Consider the following 17,292-nt stretch of genomic DNA (forward strand, 5'->3'; position numbering starts at 1 on the left):
TGAAGATGAACGAAGGTCTTACGGGTTTGGAAAGACAAGAGGGTGAGTAATTAATGACAGATTTTCATTTTTGGATTAACTATCCCTTTAATATGATTTATTTTTTTATTTCAATTTATTTCATTTGACTCAAAAAAGCAATAAGAAATGTCCACTAACTTACAACTAAATATTCTAAAAAATATATAATAGCCTCCCCCGACGAGCCGCCACTGATCACTGATAAGTTCCTGTGAAGTCCTGTCCTGTCGTGTCAAGCCCGGATCTTTCTTGTTCTCCACCCCAGTTATATCTGTGCCTAAAATTTAGTTTCGTTTTTAACCCCTTAACTGTCACCCCCCATTTTTAAAAATAGGCATGAAAGTGCACTATCCCAACTTAAATTGTTGTAATTTATGAACACGTTGGAATACAGACCTAAGGTTGGTCTCTTTTTAAAGAAGAAAATCAATTTTTTTTTAAAAACGTTAAAGTATCAAAAAGAATTTTTTTAATGCATTTTTCTGTAACGAATGTCTAGATTTCTCTGTCAATATTACTTCAAATCTATCTCAAAATAACCACCAAATATGGAATCCTGAGACTCAGACCTCATGAATATTGGGCTTTGTAGTTTGTTCAGATTCATATTCAGTATTAAAAAGCTTAAATAGTGGGAAATCAGCATCTAGACAGGATATACTTTATGAAATTTTACAGAATTTATATAGAATAAACCAAACAGGAGTAAGAGTAGAGTTTTTATGGATACCTGCCCATGTAGGTGTAGAAGGAAATGAGGAGGTGGATAAGCTGGCCAAGTCAGCATTGAGAAAAGAAGAGATTGACATAGAAATTCCTTTAAGTAAAACAGAAGTAAAAGGTATTATTAAAACAGCAGTTGGAAGTATGTGGCAAGACGTATGGAATAAAGAGTCAAAAGGGAGACACTTATTTAGTATTCAACAGAAAGTGGGGATTGAAAGAAAGGTATATGGAAACAGAAGAGAAGATACTGTTATAACCAGGATCCGTATAGGACACTCTAACCTTAATTATTCATTGCATATAATAGGACAAAGTGCGTCAGATAGCTGCAGTTACTGTGGAATAACAGAAACAGTTGAACATGTGCTTTTACATTGTGAGGCATATAATAGACAAAGAAAGCAACTTGTTGAAAAACTAAGAGATATGGAAATCAATGACATTTCAGTTATGAATATATTTCAGAATGCACAGAAACATCTAAGGGTTTATGATTTTCTTCTAAAATATCTGAGAGATACAGATTTGATTAGAAGAATTTATTTATTTATTTTTTTTTTTTTAAGTAGTATATAATATATTAGTTCATCGAGGCCTCACACTCCATCCCAGTAGGTGGGCGGAAATGCACCTTAAGCTGGTTTGCCAACCGCCATTAAACACAAAAGAAGAAGAAGAAGAAGAAGAAGCTCGTGAGCGCAGGTAAACCGAACTCTCGTCAGCAGCACCTGGACTGTCCTCTAGTACAGGCCGTAAGAAGAAGAAGAAGAAGAAGAAGAAGAAGAAGAAGAAGAAGACCATTGGGCGGTGACAACAAGCTGATCTGCATTTGCTGGACAAAAGTAAACAGCCTGGCTCGATTAGTAATACTGGGGACGGTTGGCAACAACTGGACTGTGAATGGACAGGAGATGGCAGAAGGAAGTGACGGATTTGATAGCGAAACAGGAAGAATGGAAGTAGGTAGCGGGAAATTTAAAGACTGGAATTCGGTAGACATTAAAACTAATCGAAAGCGTAGACGGCATAAACAAAAAAACATCTCAAATGGTGAGGGTACGGACAGTGATCAAGGAATTGGAGAAACTACAGTGGAAATCGATAAGCAGTACGGAGAATACAAAGTAATAATGAAGCTAGTGCAGGAAGGATCATCATTTGGTAAGTGGAACCCAATTCAACTTACAGTATCACTAAATAAACTAATAGGAGAAATTAAAAGTGCAAGAATTATGCGAAATGGAGCATTACTAATGGAATGTAATGACAATACCCAACAACAGTGAAAAGTTACCGTCTAGAGTATACATTGGATATATGAGTTATGAAGTCAGGCCATACGTTCCTCCAACACTAAGATGTTTCAAGTGCCAAAAGTATGGACATGTTGCAGCCGTGTGTAGAGGCAAGCAAAAATGTGGAAGGTGTGCAGGAGAACATGAGTATGGGAAATGTGAAGCAGGAGCAAATCTGAAATGCTGTAATTGCGGAGGTGAACATAGTTCAGCATACCGAGGATGTGAAATCAGTAAGAAAGCAGCAGAAGTTCAGAGAGTGAGAAAATCTCAAGGGATCTCATATGCGGAAGCAGTGAAAAGAGAACTGGTTCAGTCAGAAAGACCAAAAGAGAAGGAAACAGAAGGTATCACAAAGAGTGCATGTGATGGTTGTGCCAAGATAAAGGAAGATACGTTGATAGGAGGCAAAAAAGATTTTATCCTATTTATTGTAGATGTGATCAACTGTACAGCACAAACTGATAAGAAAACTGAGAAAATCAAGATAATAGTGAGATCAGCAGAGAAATATCTTGGAATTAAAGGTCTGGGAAGGGAAACAGTAGAGAGTATGTTGGAGGAGTAACTACTAGTTCTCAAATATGGGATGGAGATACTGCAGTACATTAAATATACTGCAGTGGAATGCAAGAAGTTTAATTGCTAATGGTCAGGAGTTCAAACAATATGTATCAACTTTACAAAATAAACCGCATGTCATATGTATTCAAGAAACATGGTTGAAACCAGAATGGGACTTTGTATTATATGGATATAAAGAAATGATAGGAAAGACAGAAGTGGTGGTGGTGTAGCTATTTTTTTGCAAAATGGAATTAAATATAATGTAATTAATATTGGGAGCGAGCAAGAATCACTAACAGTAAAGATCTGGGTAGGGCAAGAAGATATCACAATTATTAACTTTTATAATCCATGTGAAAGGCTTGTTTATGATAAACTGAATACTATTGGAGGACAAATAAAGGGTAAAATAGTTTGGTGTGGGGATTTTAATGCACATAGTACACTGTGGGGTAGTAGTTATACAGATCCAAATGGCATAAGTATAGAAGAGTTTATTGACGAGAAAAAACTAGTGTGTATAAATGATGGAAGAGGAACTAGATATAACAGTTATCAAAACAAGGAAAGTGTAATAGACCTGACCTTAACAACTAGGGAGATTGCGGGTACCACAAAATGGGATGTTTTAAATAAAACATTAATTGGTAGTGATCATTACCCCATAATGATTATAGTTGGAATAGAGGTAAATCAAGATGAATCAAGGAAAATAGCGAAATGGAATTTTAATAAAGCAGATTGGGATATATTTCAAATAATTAATAAAATTAAATATGAAGAACTTTTTAAAAGGCACATAGCTGAGGTGGATGAATTCAATGAACATCTGGTTACAATAATTATACAGTCAGCAGAGGAAGCAATCCCAACAAGTACAGAGGGAATGAGGAGAAAAAGTGTTCCCTGGTGGAATGAAAATTGTAAGAAAGCGATTAAAAATAGAAATAAAGTATTTAGACAACTGAAAAAACATCATTCGCTGGGGACACTAATACAATACAAAAGAGCACAAACAGTAGTTCGGAAAAATATAAGAACAGCGAAGCGTGTGTATTGGAAAATTTTTTGCAATGCAATAGGAAGAGAGACACAATTATCAGATATTTGGGGAATGATTAAAAGAATGACTGGCATAAAAAGGAAATATGAAATACCAGTATTAAATCAAAATGGGAAAATGGCAATTAGTGATATGGAAAAAGCAGAGATGTCATCTCAAATGGTGAGGGTACGGACAGTGATCAAGGAATTGGAGAAACTACAGTGGAAATCGATAAGCAGTACGGAGAATACAAAGTAATAATGAAGCTAGTGCAGGAAGGATCATCATTTGGTAAGTGGAACCCAATTCAACTTACAGTATCACTAAATAAACTAATAGGAGAAATTAAAAGTGCAAGAATTATGCGAAATGGAGCATTACTAATGGAATGTAAAGACAATACCCAACAAAATAAGGCCGCCAAACTAAATAAAATCGAGGGACAAAGAGTGGTCATTACAAGGGTAGAGAATAAGAAATTTGTCAGAGTTATCTCTGGGGTTCCTACAGCCGTAACAACTGAACAAATTAAAGACAATGTAACTGGAGCCAAAGTGGTTGAAGTAAAACGTCTGAAAACAACAAGAAATGGGGAGAAATGTGATAGCTTAGCAGTGATGCTTAAAATAGACAGTGAAAAGTTACAGTCTAGAGTATACATTGGATATATGAGTTATGAAGTCAGGCCATACGTTCCTCCACCACTAAGATGTTTCAAATGCCAAAAGTATGGACATGTTGCAGCCGTGTGTAGAGGCAAGCAAAAATGTGGAAGGTGTGCAGGAGAACATGAGTATGGGAAATGTGAAGCAGGAGCAAATCTGAAATGCTGTAATTGCGGAGGTGAACATAGTTCAGCATACCGAGGATGTGAAATCAGTAAGAAAGCAGCAGAAGTTCAGAGAGTGAGAAAATCTCAAGGGATCTCATATGCGGAAGCAGTGAAAAGAGAACTGGTTCAGTCAGAAAGACCAAAAGAGAAGGAAACAGAAGGTATCACAAAGAGTGCATGTGATGGTTGTGCCAAGATAAAGGAAGATACGTTGATAGGAGGCAAAAAAGATTTTATCCTATTTATTGTAGATGTGATCAACTGTACAGCACAAACTGATAAGAAAACTGAGAAAATCAAGATAATAGTGAGATCAGCAGAGAAATATCTTGGAATTAAAGGTCTGGGAAGGGAAACAGTAGAGAGTATGTTGGGAGGAGTAACTACTAGTTCTCAAATATGGGATGGAGATACTGCAGTACATTAAATATACTGCAGTGGAATGCAAGAAGTTTAATTGCCAATGGTCAGGAGTTCAAACAATATGTATCAACTTTACAAAATAAACCTCATGTCATATGTATTCGAGAAACATGGTTGAAACCAGAATGGGACTTTGTATTATATGGATATAAAGAAATGATAGGAAAGACAGAAGTGGTGGTGGTGTAGCTATTTTTTTGCAAAATGGAATTAAATATAATGTAATTAATATTGGGAGCGAGCAAGAATCACTAACAGGCTTGATATAATTTTAAAACTTTTTAATACAATACGGGAAACAAGAAAAATCCCTACAGTATGGAAGCAGTCTGTTATAGTACCAGTATTAAAACCTGGAAAAGATTCGTCTAGTCCCTCAAGCTATAGACCAATAGCATTAACCTCTCAGTTAGGGAAAACAATGGAAAGGATGGTAACAGATCGACTAACATTCATGTTAGAAAAGGAAAACCTGCTTTCACCATATCAAAGACATTAAAGTTAAATGACCAAGAACTTGAACAAGCTAGGGTAATTAGATTTCTTGGAGTTCTTTTAGACGAAAAGCTGACATGGAAAGAGCAAATCGATAAAATTAAATCAAAATGTAAGAAAATAAATAATGTCTTGCGTTGTTTGTCTGGACTAGATTGGGGAGCGACTAGGTCTTCATTGAGAAATATATACTGGGCTCTTATGAGGTCAACATTTGACTATGGGTGTATAGCTTATATGTCAGCATCAGAAACAAACTTAAAGAAATTAGACATAGAGCAAGCGCAAGCGCTAAGAATATGTAGTGGGGCATTTAAATCATCTCCAGTAGCGGCTTTACAGGTAGAAATTGGGGAGATGCCTCTAAGCATTAGAAGACTTAAACTTATGCTTGCATATTGGGTTAACATACAAGGGCATAGTGAGTTACACCCTACAAAGGCAATAGTACAAGAGTGTTGGGAACATAATAAATCAAATTTTAGGAGTTTTGGATGGATAGGAAGTGCAAAAGCAAGGAAGGCATGTTTACATACTATACAATACTGTCCAACAGTTCCATACTCTGACGTTCCCCCTTGGAAGTTTGTAATGCCCCCCCCCTCCAGTTTGTTCCACACTCCAGTCCAGCAGGTGGCGGTAAAGCACCTATTAGCTGATTTGTCAACCGCCAAAAACGCTTAAGAAGAAGAAGACGACCATTGGGCTACGCGGAATTGGGCTTCACTGTTTCCGCGGCTTGAAGCGGCCAAAATAACGTGATATTTAGGCACCGGAATGTGATTCTTACCGGGGAACCCCCGTCGAAACGCGATTGGGCTAGTGTTGGTCTAATTCGCGCTGTCGCGTACTGTGGTTGAAACAACGAGTATTAATAATATTAATAACATCAATCGAAATCAGATTTTGCTGGAATCTTAAACATTATGAAGAGCACTTACAAAATCGTTCTGATTTTGCTAATAATGTGTGGTAAGTTCGCGATTTTTTTATTCTTTTACACTTTCGGTTTCATTCCGGAAACCGCATTTGGGGCAATGAAACCTTACATCAGCGGTCACCAGACTCGGTGCTGGAGGGCCGGTGTCCTGCAGAGTTTAGCTCCAACCCTAATTAAACACACCTGAACCAGCTAATCAAGCTCTTACTAGGTATACAGGCAGGTGTGTTGAGGTAAGTTGGAGCTAAACTCTGCTGGACTCTGGCCCTCCAGGATCAAGTTTGGTGACCCCTGCCTTAAATTAACAATGAGGATCAAGTTTGGTGACCCCTGCCTTAAATTAACCATGACTTTTACTACAAATAGAACCAAAAAAAGAAAAATGATTACTATAGTTAAAATATGGTAACCACAAATTAACCATGGTTTTGTTACACTAACCTGTTTAACCATGGAATTGATAGTTAAACTGATTTTACAAATTGTAATTAATAAAAAAAACACTTGTAGTATAATAAAACCATGGTTAATTTTCGTAAGGGAACAACAGGGTATGGCGACTGCCACAATGTTGTGTAGGTTATGAATAAATTAACTCGACCCATGTTGCTTTTGGTGTCTCAGGCAGAATGGAAGATGAACCAAGACCAACAGTGTTAATGAGACAAGACTTGGTCATGAATAAATCTTCAACATCATTACCACCAGCTTTGTATGAGTTTAATCTTTGAGAAACTGTTTCTGTTTGTTCTGCAGGAGTGTTTTATGCTGAAACAGATGAAGTGAAGACAGTGATGGAGGGAGATTCTGTCACTCTAAACCCTGATCTTACTCAAATACAGGGAATTGTCCTGCTACTGTGGAGGTTTGGAGATAAAGGTTCCACCATTGCTCAAATTGATGGAAATGATATCTTATATGAAGATTATGAGGCATTTAGAGGCAGACTGCAGCTGGATCAGACTGGATCCCTCACCATCACAAATGTCAGAACCAATCACTCTGGACTTTATAAAGCAGAAATCAGCCACAACACTGGAACCTCATATATTAAGTTTAGCGTTACTGTCTATGGTGAGGATATTTATTTATTTTTATTTCTGAATAATTAGATGTTTTCAAGTTTCTTTTTATGCGTTATTCTTAATTAAACAGATTCAAAGTGCTGTTGTTCTGAATATCATCACAGCTGCGATTGAGCTGCAGGTGATCATGTGACTGATATTCAGTACAACAGCACAATGAAAAGTGCTAGAAAGAAGTTCATACAGAGTGGCTTACATTTGATACAGTACATAGACATATTTTTAGTTTCAGCCCTTCAGCAACATTATTGAAACCATTCAAAGCGAGATTGCTTGTTGTATAGAGAAAATAATTGTAATTCTATGTTTTGAACACAGACAAGTGCAGTGATACAAACAAAAAAAAGTTCCTCTGTTGTGACATGAAATAAGATGCCTCATGTCCAATCAAATTAGTAAGCCAGCTGTAACTGTTCTACATGTCAAACTGACCCTATTATTACTTTTTATTTTATTATGACTTTTATTAATCTGCATATGCCTTATTTAGTAACCATAAGATGAACTAATCAACTGTAAAGCTTCATATTCTAGTGCCAGTAACAGTGTTCAGTATATTTATTTTCTGTCTGTGAATCTGATTCTTGTAGAGTCTCCATCTGTTATTGCTGGGGCTGAAGCTGAAATGAAGAGCGTGTCAGTGAAGGAGGGAGATCCTGTCATTCTTCAGACTGATGTTCCTCAACTACAAGGAGATGAGCTGATAGTGTGGCGGTTTGGAGATGAAGAAAAACTCATAGCTAAACATGATATAGAGGCCAAGAGCTCACCATTATATTATGATGAGAGATTCAGAGACGGATTGAAACTGGACCATCAGACTGGATCTCTGATCATCACAAAAACCAGAACCACAGACTCTGGACTTTATAAAGCGAAGATCAGCAGCAACAAACAGACTTCATACAATAGATTCACTGTAACTGTCAGTGGTGAGCATTCAAGTGTTTTGAAGTAATGGTTGTTTAACACCTGTCTGAGATTAATTCAGATGATGTGACTTTAAAGGGCTCGGATCATGAGAAATCAAACCTTCCTTTAAAATAGAAAAGCTTCAGTGTACAAAACTGTTATACAGTAACTTTCAGAACTCAAAACATATACTAGTGTTATAGATCAGACACACATTCACACTAATGACTGTCTCTCTTTTATCATTACAGAACCAGGTCTGTCTCCAGGTGTTGTAGCAGTGATTGTTGTTCTTCCACTGCTAATGACTGCAGCTGCTGGCGTTTTATTTTATCGTCGCAAGAACTCTGAACTAAATAATCAAAAGTGTAAGTATTACAGATGATGCAGCAAGAAAGAGAAAAATGAACTTTGTTGCATGACAGTAGATTAAACTGCTTAAACTGCACATGAAGCTTTCATAATAGCAAGACTTGCCTAGTTCACAAGTCATATGGAGATTTATTGTACATTTCTGGTGTTTCAAATATTATTTTTGATCTTTCTGATGGTCATAAACTCATTGCATGGAAAAGAGCTGCATAAAGACTCTTTAATATCAAGCCATACAAGTTTGGAAGAAGATGGCGAGTAAATAATGACAGATTTGTTTAGTAATTTGATGTGTTATGTCTCAGTGTTTCTGTCATGTTCATCTGTTCATTCACATATAATCTCCTAATTTTCTTTCTATGTGCTGCTGTGACATGAAGCGAAAATCTCTGAACGACAAAATGAAACATGCAAGTATTACAGCTGATAGAGACAGAAAAGTGAACTTGTACTTTGAAAGTGAACTTTATTGTGCTACAGTTGTCTAAATGTAAAATATGCTTTTTCATTGTCAGTAATTATATATTATAAATGTTCCGCTTTTATTTGATTTAGTGTAGTAGTTAAAGGCACAATATGTAAGATTTTTTTATTAAAATATCCAAAAACCACTAGAACAGTGTTATATATTTTGCTGACTTGTGTACTTACATTATCCCACATGTTTCGAAGAATGTTTAAATCCAGAGAAATAAGCAATTTTAACTAGTGACACGGACCGTGTCCATAGTGTCATTGTGTCGCCTGCCAATGACTTCATTACCCCTCGATTTCCGGTTTTGTTTTGTAGAAAACATGGAAACACCAAAGACATTTTAATATGTTGTGCGTTTTAATAGACCGGTGATGACCGCACAGAGTAGCATTATAACAGATCTTTCAAATGTATCTAGTATGATAAAACAGCGCTGCTTTTTTTTTTCCCCACATACGCACGACCGGAAGGAGCGGAAGCGGTCAACTGTGGCATAATAAAAGCTCCGCTGCTTTCGAGCCATGTGTCGCACTCGTTCAGCGGCCTCGTTTCGCTTCGACGGCTTTCAGCCTCACCCTGCTTCACTCTACTACGTTAATAAATCATTAGCTCATCCATTAACATGATTTCTGCCCGAGTCCCGTCGGATTGCATCGGCTGTGGGGATGAAGACCACAACTCCCATGATTCCACGCTCGGCGTCATCAAACTACGCCTTTGCCTCTTTGTTTATTTTGAATACGCGCCCTCTAGCGGCAAAAATGACATATTGTGCCTTTAATGAATTGTGTGATTGTCCAGTATTGAGCTGTATGACATTGATACCTTTGAATTAAAATCTGAATCTTTGTTTAAACTGCTGAATTTACAACAACTACATTTAGATCCGTGTTTGATTGTCTTTTTGTGTTATTAGGGGTTGAGCATCAATCATTTTCAGTGTTTGTTGTGGTGTTGTTCTACTATTGAAGCTCACAGAAATATATAATTTCAGCAGCAGTTGGCATAAAATCATAGTCCTTTGCTCGGTTATCTTGAGTTTTATCTGGTGTGTGTGACTTACAAATACATTTTATGTGTAATCTCCTAATCTCCTAGTTTTTCTATTTCTTTGTGCTGCTGTGACATGAAGCGGGGATCTCTGAAAAACTAAAGCAAATGTGTAAGTATTACAGCTAAAACAACAGGAGAAAATTAGCGTTATTGCGCTACAGTAGAATTTAAATGTGTAATGATATTTCATCATCAATATTTGAGCAATTCCAGTGTTATGGGTGTGACATTTTGAATCAAAATTATAAATATACTTTCTCATAGAATGTATTCATTACCAATATATTGAACCGTCTTGTTTATATTTTTCTAAAGCCCTCGAGTCCAGACATCAGAAAAATATCAGTCTATAAATGTGTTGTATATTTTAGATGAGGCAAATACGTGACATTTTTGGGTGACAACATATTTTGTAGACTTTCTGTGAATTACAGTGCACAAACCAGAAGCAACAATCAACAGAATGGAGAAGGGTTGGCTCTCCACAGAACAATAAATACATATTTTATTTCAATTTTCATTTTCGCATATCGGAGGTAGAAACAGTGTTACATATAGAAGCCTGTCTCCACCACTGAATAAAAAAATTAGAAAACTACATGTGACATTGGTTGTACATGTACAACCTGTTTTATTGACTTATTTCCTTGGTTGAAACACTGAGACATAATACAATAAGTGATTTCAGTAAGTTCTTTTGTTTCTTTTAACATACTTTCTGATGTTCATGCATGTTTATTTTGTGCTATAACTAGTAGTAAAGAGGAAGAGATGATCGGTTCACTTGTGCTCCTCACTGCGGTCTGTCATGCCACATTAAAGAACATCAGAATTACATTTATAGTTTGAATTTTGTGATAAAATTGACAAAATTGGAAAGAATTGGACCGGACAGGAGACTTGTTATGGTTTAATTTTATTCAGGCAGCGTTATTTGATTCAAACTTTTAGGCAATTTATTTATTTTCAAAACCTGCATTTGAATTGGTATTTAGATATTTTTACAGACCTATTATTGTAGCTCAGAGGCGGAATTACTGATTGTTAATAAAAAGTCATGCAGATGATGAAATGATTATTAGAAGCACATGAAGAATCACGTATTATCTTCTCAGTGTTTCTGACGTTCATCTGTTCAGTCACTTATGATCTCCACATTTCTGTTTCTATGTGCTGCTGTGACATGAAGCCGAGATCTCTACACAACTAAAGCAAATGAGTAAGTTGAATTAAATATAAAAACATAATGGGTGTGACACTTAACTGATGTATAAAATATATAAATGAATATTTACTAGTTAATTATGTGATAAGTATTATAAGTGACACGTAACAATAAAGACCTCTTAGTTAATGTTAGGTAATGCATTTGTATGTTAGGTAATGCATTTACTAACATTATCTAACAATGAGCAAGACATATGTTTTATTTGGTAAATACTGTTTGTTTTAGTTGGTTAATACTGTTTTAATACTCTGTTACTATATGCTGCTGTGACATGAAGCCGAGGATTGTGAAAAAGTATTGCGTAAGTATTAAAACTGATACAGCAAGAGTAATATTGTGCAACAATAGTTCATACATGTATTATGACAACAAAGTTGATAACAATATATTGTGTTTACTTTAACTTCACTACATTTTAAAGAGAAAATTTATATTTTTACTCTGACCATTCACATGTAACTTTGTTCAATGTCATGTTTAGGGTGGGTAAATGTTGCTACAGTAACAGACTGGAGTGCCATATGAGGCAATATACACTATGTACTATGCACTATCCTCAACTGTGTATTGTGGGTCCTCAACTGCTTTCATAATCTGGGTAGCGCTCCCCATCTGCTATGTAATTAAAGCTGTGAATGAGTGTATGAAGTGTCCAGTGAAAATTACTTTTAAACGTAATGTATTATATTGCGTAACTCCCTAAAATTACGTTACTTAGTTACTTTTTATGGAAATGAATGTGTTGCATTACTTTTGCATTACTTTTCTAATCTGGGCTGGGCTTCCTTGTATGTGTTTTTTTTTTTTAATATACAAAGTTTTATTTTGGCAAATGTAAAAGCCCTTTCTATTTGCATGTGTTTTTTCATTTGCAGTGCATTGAGTTCTCTCGGCCACTGTAGAAAACAAAAAAACTGATGTTACTTTTTTGGAAAAGTAACTCAGAATGCATTAGTTCACTAGTTACGTAAAAAAGTAATCTGATTATGCAACTCGTGTTACTGTAATGCGATGCCCCCAACACTGTGTCCAACATTCCACATTTCTTTTTTCTTTTCTTTTTTTGGTTAATTAAGTGCATCATCTGGGTATTTAAAGTGCACTTTATTATTAATATTGTTATTGTTATTTAATTATTTCAGTCATAGTTCAATAAAAAACTAGCCAGTTAACATACAGCTTTACTATAAGTCAAGATGTAACATACCGTATTGTTAATACAAAGTTATTTACATGATTAAGTGATTATTGAAGCACTAAAGAATCATAGTATCTTCATGTTCATCTGTTTCTATGTGCTGCTGTGACACATGAAGCTGAGATATCTGAACACCATCAAACATGTAAGTATTACAGCTGATACAGCCAGAGAAAAATAAGCTTTATTGTGCTACAGTAGGCTAAATGTATAATCTGATTTTTCATCATCAGTAATTATACAGTATATTATAAATGTTCTATATAAATTTACATGACACGGTAAATGCTGTGGAAGTACTTTTCACATTAATTTACATTAATGATGGCTTTTACTTATGTTCACACATACACCATTACTGTAATTCAGGGGTTCTGAACTCTGTCCTTCAAGTATTGATCTAATCTAATCAAACACACCTGAATAAGCTAATCAAGGTCTTCAGGATTACTAGAAAGCTACAGGCATGTAAGTTTGATCAGGGTTGGAGCAGGAGAGTGGATATCGAGGACCAGAGATGAGAAACCATGCTGTAATTGTTACTGATCATAAATATAAAGTCGTACAGATGACGGAAGTGATTATTAGAAGCACATCTCAGTGTTTCTGTCATGTTCATCTGTTCATTCACTTAGAATTTCCTAATTTCTCTGTTTCTATGTGCTGCTGTGACATGAAGTGAAGATCTCTGAAAAACTAAAGGAAATTTGTAAGTTTTATAGCTCATACAGACAGAAAAAAAAAGCTTTATTGTGCTACAGTTTAAATGTATAATATTTTATTGTTTTTTTTACCATTATTTCTGCTTGTGTTTGATTTAGTGCAATCATTAATGAAATGTTTGATTGTCCAGTAGTTTCTGTCATGTTCATCTGATAACCCCACTTATCTCCTCATTTCTCTTTGGTTGTGCTGCTGTGACATGAAGCGGATATCTCTGAACAACTAAAGCAAATGTGTAAGTATTACAGCTGAAGCAACAGGAGAAAATTAGCTTTATTGTGCTACAATAGAGTATAAATATACAATATAGTTTTTCAAACTTTTGTTTGATTTAATGTGGTATTGAGGATTGAGCTGCGTGACATTAATATACTGGTCACTGTTATGATTGGTTAATGTCATTGCATAGGAAAACGTGTCCCTCACTATTGCATAAGTGTTACAAAACCATCACTTACAAAATTTATGAAAGTGTTAACTCACGGTTTGTGATGCAGCTGCTGCTTCATCTTTCAACAGAGTTTCTTGCAAGCTCTCCATAACACTGCCTCGTTTACAAATCGAAATGTTCAGAACAAGCATAATCCTTCGATGTGATCCGGGATGTCATTAAAAATAAACCATCCACTTGTTCCTGACGTTGGCATCTTTTTTGAAATCTACAGAGACACGAACAAGCTGTTTAAACTGGATGCGTGCGTCAAAGTGAACGCTCAGTGTTGACTTGCCAGTGATTATAATTAGTTCCATTTCCTTTTTGCCACTGCTGCTTCCCTTTATTGTTTTTCCAGCACTGCTAAAACTTTCCAAAATGCAACTGCTTCAGCCACAGCTTTGTTTCTTTTGACTGAGTAGATGCTAGAATGGGTTTAACTGTATTTTGATTGATGAGACCGTGGTCTTCATAAGGAACCTGTTGAGTCCATGTTCAATCCAACATCAGGCCAAGGTTCTTCCTCTCTTCATCTGCTGCTAGCCCTTCATGTTGCCTTTGTGCTCTTATAAAAATGAATCCCAAAAGCGATACGCATGCATCAATCCTGCGTCACAAGTTTAGTTCAGGAGTTGTGGCTCCTGCAGTTTCTATAAAGAATCACTCTTGAAGTCTTGGGGTTTGGATGCCAGAAAAATAGACTTTATTATCAGAGATAGTGCAGTTGAGAGGCTCTGCAGAGAATCTCCTGAGTCTGTGTCTGCACAATCTTTTATAGAGGATTTCCTTCAAGGCGTGTTCCATACATTTCCTACATCATGTCATTGTTTACCTTTTCTTGGCTACGCCTCCAGTCTGCTTCCTGCAAGCAGACTGGAGGCCACAATTGATGTTACGTTAAAGGAAGAGGCCCATTATATTTTTGGTCAAAACAGGATGTGCAGCTTTGCGATAAACCGAATGTCTGCACATTCCATTCATGCAGGCCTCTACACACACAGGCAGATACATGCTTATAATAGTAGACTAACTTGATACATAAATGGCTATATTCACGTTGATTATATTTGATTAATTTATATTTTGATCAATAAAAGCTCTTCATAAATGGCCTTTACCTCAGAACAGCTGCTTTCTATGTTCTCTTTCATATCTTGGGAAGCCTCATCCAACAATATTTCCTTGCCTAGTCTTGCATTATACATCCATTAGATCATTTATATACTGTATTTATATGGTATATTAATTACACATGTTTTTAGTGTTTATGCAATGAAGGAGTTACTCTAGAATGGCAAGAGTGTGAAACAGATACACTGACAGAAAGGGAGGGATATATACAACTTTTAATGATCTAAAATAATTGGATTTAATGATCTATAAGCATGTGTAAAGCAATATAATTTTAATTTCATTTTTTTGGGTGAACTATTCTTTTAACGCTACACAGACCAGTATTATGTCAAAAGATCAAGGATAATTGTATTACTCATGTCATGACCCCTTTAAATCGCATTAATGATGCCTAAACTAATGTTCACACAAAACATTACAGTAATTGTTACTGATAATTCATATAAAGTCATTAACATAACAAAGTGATTTTTAGAAGGACATGAAGAATCACACAGTATCTTCTCAGTGTTTCTGTCATGTTCATCTGTTCATTCACTTCAAATCTCCTCATTTCTCTGTTTCTATGTGCTGCTGTGACGAAGCGAAGTACTGTGAACAAGAATTGTGTAAGTATTAAAACTGATATACAGAGAAAAATTAGCTTTATTGTGCTACAATGTACAATATAGTTGTCCATGTATATATGACAATGCTTAGTCATTTAGTGTTTCTGTAAAAAAATGAGGTCAGAGAACTTCATCTGTTCATTCACTCATAATCTCCTCGTTTCTGTTTCTATGTGCTGCTGTGACATGAAGGCAAGATCTCTGAACGATTAAAGCAAATGTGTAAGTATTACAGCTGATACAATCAGAGAAAAATGCTACAGTATAGAGTTAATGTAGCCCTGATATAAAAATGTCTTGGATGTGACACATCACTTAACTGATGTTAAAATGTATATAAATTAACATTAACCAATAAGTGCTGTGGATGTCTGTTGTTAAGTCATGCAGATGATGAAGTGATTATTAGAAGCACATTAAGAATCATACAGCGTCTTAGTGTTTTTGACATGTTCATCTGATCACTCACTAATTCTGTGTTTCTGTGTGCAGCTTTGACAAAGAAAGGGGAGATCTCCGAACAAGAAACACGTAAGTATTGCAACTGATACAGGAAGACATGTGTTTTAAGTACTATACTTAAAAGTTATTTGCCAATGGTTAGTAATTGTCAAAAAACTCAGTCGTATCCATCAATAAAGGATCAGCAAATGAAACTGTGACCACATATATCATTAACTTAAGTGAATGAAAGGCAGTAATCAGCAATATGCATTCACACAAATAACTTTAATGTTTCATTGATACAGTTTTAGTCGTATGTAACATAAGGAACCGATTAAATGTTATTTGAACCAGTTCATTGAATCAAACTGTCCGAAAGAGCCGGTTCACGGAAATGAATCGGACTAGGCATTACTATCTTAAAGGGACAGCAGTCTAATAAACCTGCTGCTGTCTGTATCACTGTCAATAAAACAACAAAAGATGAACCGATTTAGGCAGGCTTAGGGAAGCATATTGGGATATACATTTTTACAGATAAATAAATTTTTATAAATCACCGTCCCCTGCTTTTACATCAGCATTGTTCTTAATGACTTACTTAAAATTTGACTTGAGTCACTTTTCATACAGGTCTCTTTATTTGTATTTAAGGACACTCTCAGCCTCCTGAACCATCTTAATGCTAATATCTATTAACTTTAACAAATAAATGATGAATTTAACTAATATAATGTAATTCCGTGTGCAGCTTTAATAGATGAAGTGGAGATCTTTGAACAAGAAATAGGTAAGTAAATTAAATTCTATTTAACCTAAATTCATTACTTCAGACTTGTGTGCCCTCTAGAAGCTTGCATTCTGCAAGTGAACGACGCATTATTGTGCCATCCCAAAGAGGCACAGAATCACTTTCACTGACTTTTACATTAACTGTTACCTCCTGGTGGAATGACCTGCCCAACTCAATCCGAGCAGCTGAGTCCTTAACCATCTTCAAGAATCGGCTAAAAACACACCTGTTCCATCTTTATTTGACCCTCTAACTCTAGCACTCTCTATTCTTTTAATTGTACTTTATCTATTTATCTTCTTTTTTTTTTATAAAAAAAAAACAAAACAAAACAAAAAAACACTCGCTTTCTATTTTTTCTATTCTATCTACTTGTTTGTCTTTGTGTGTGTGTATATGTGTGTATATGTGTGTGTATGTGTGTGTATATGTGTGTGTATAATATATATATATATATATATATACACCTTGCTACGTGTACTGCGTTAGG

At 35.6% G+C, this 17,292-nt stretch overlaps 1 protein-coding gene across 1 annotated transcript in view; it reads left to right on the forward strand.

Moving 5' to 3' along the window:
* Window positions 1–1,521: 1,521 nt before the first annotated feature.
* Window positions 1,522–17,292, forward strand: part of LOC107667490 (uncharacterized) — a 54,812-nt gene continuing 39,041 nt past the window's right edge. The window contains exons 1-15 of the mRNA XM_016459163.1: window positions 1,522–1,908; window positions 7,101–7,418; window positions 8,020–8,361; window positions 8,593–8,709; window positions 9,094–9,123; window positions 10,321–10,350; window positions 11,431–11,460; window positions 11,747–11,770; window positions 12,786–12,812; window positions 13,347–13,376; window positions 13,596–13,625; window positions 15,542–15,565; window positions 15,758–15,787; window positions 16,058–16,096; window positions 16,761–16,799. Coding sequence (XP_016314649.1) covers window positions 1,659–1,908; window positions 7,101–7,418; window positions 8,020–8,361; window positions 8,593–8,709; window positions 9,094–9,123; window positions 10,321–10,350; window positions 11,431–11,460; window positions 11,747–11,770; window positions 12,786–12,812; window positions 13,347–13,376; window positions 13,596–13,625; window positions 15,542–15,565; window positions 15,758–15,787; window positions 16,058–16,096; window positions 16,761–16,799 — 1,360 coding nt within the window. The 5' untranslated portion in view covers window positions 1,522–1,658. The remainder of the gene's footprint in view (window positions 1,909–7,100; window positions 7,419–8,019; window positions 8,362–8,592; window positions 8,710–9,093; window positions 9,124–10,320; window positions 10,351–11,430; window positions 11,461–11,746; window positions 11,771–12,785; window positions 12,813–13,346; window positions 13,377–13,595; window positions 13,626–15,541; window positions 15,566–15,757; window positions 15,788–16,057; window positions 16,097–16,760; window positions 16,800–17,292) is intronic.

This window comes from Sinocyclocheilus anshuiensis, unplaced genomic scaffold, assembly GCF_001515605.1.
Source record: "Sinocyclocheilus anshuiensis isolate Anshui unplaced genomic scaffold, SAMN03320099.WGS_v1.1 scaffold1779, whole genome shotgun sequence".
Lineage (NCBI taxonomy): Eukaryota > Metazoa > Chordata > Actinopteri > Cypriniformes > Cyprinidae > Sinocyclocheilus > Sinocyclocheilus anshuiensis.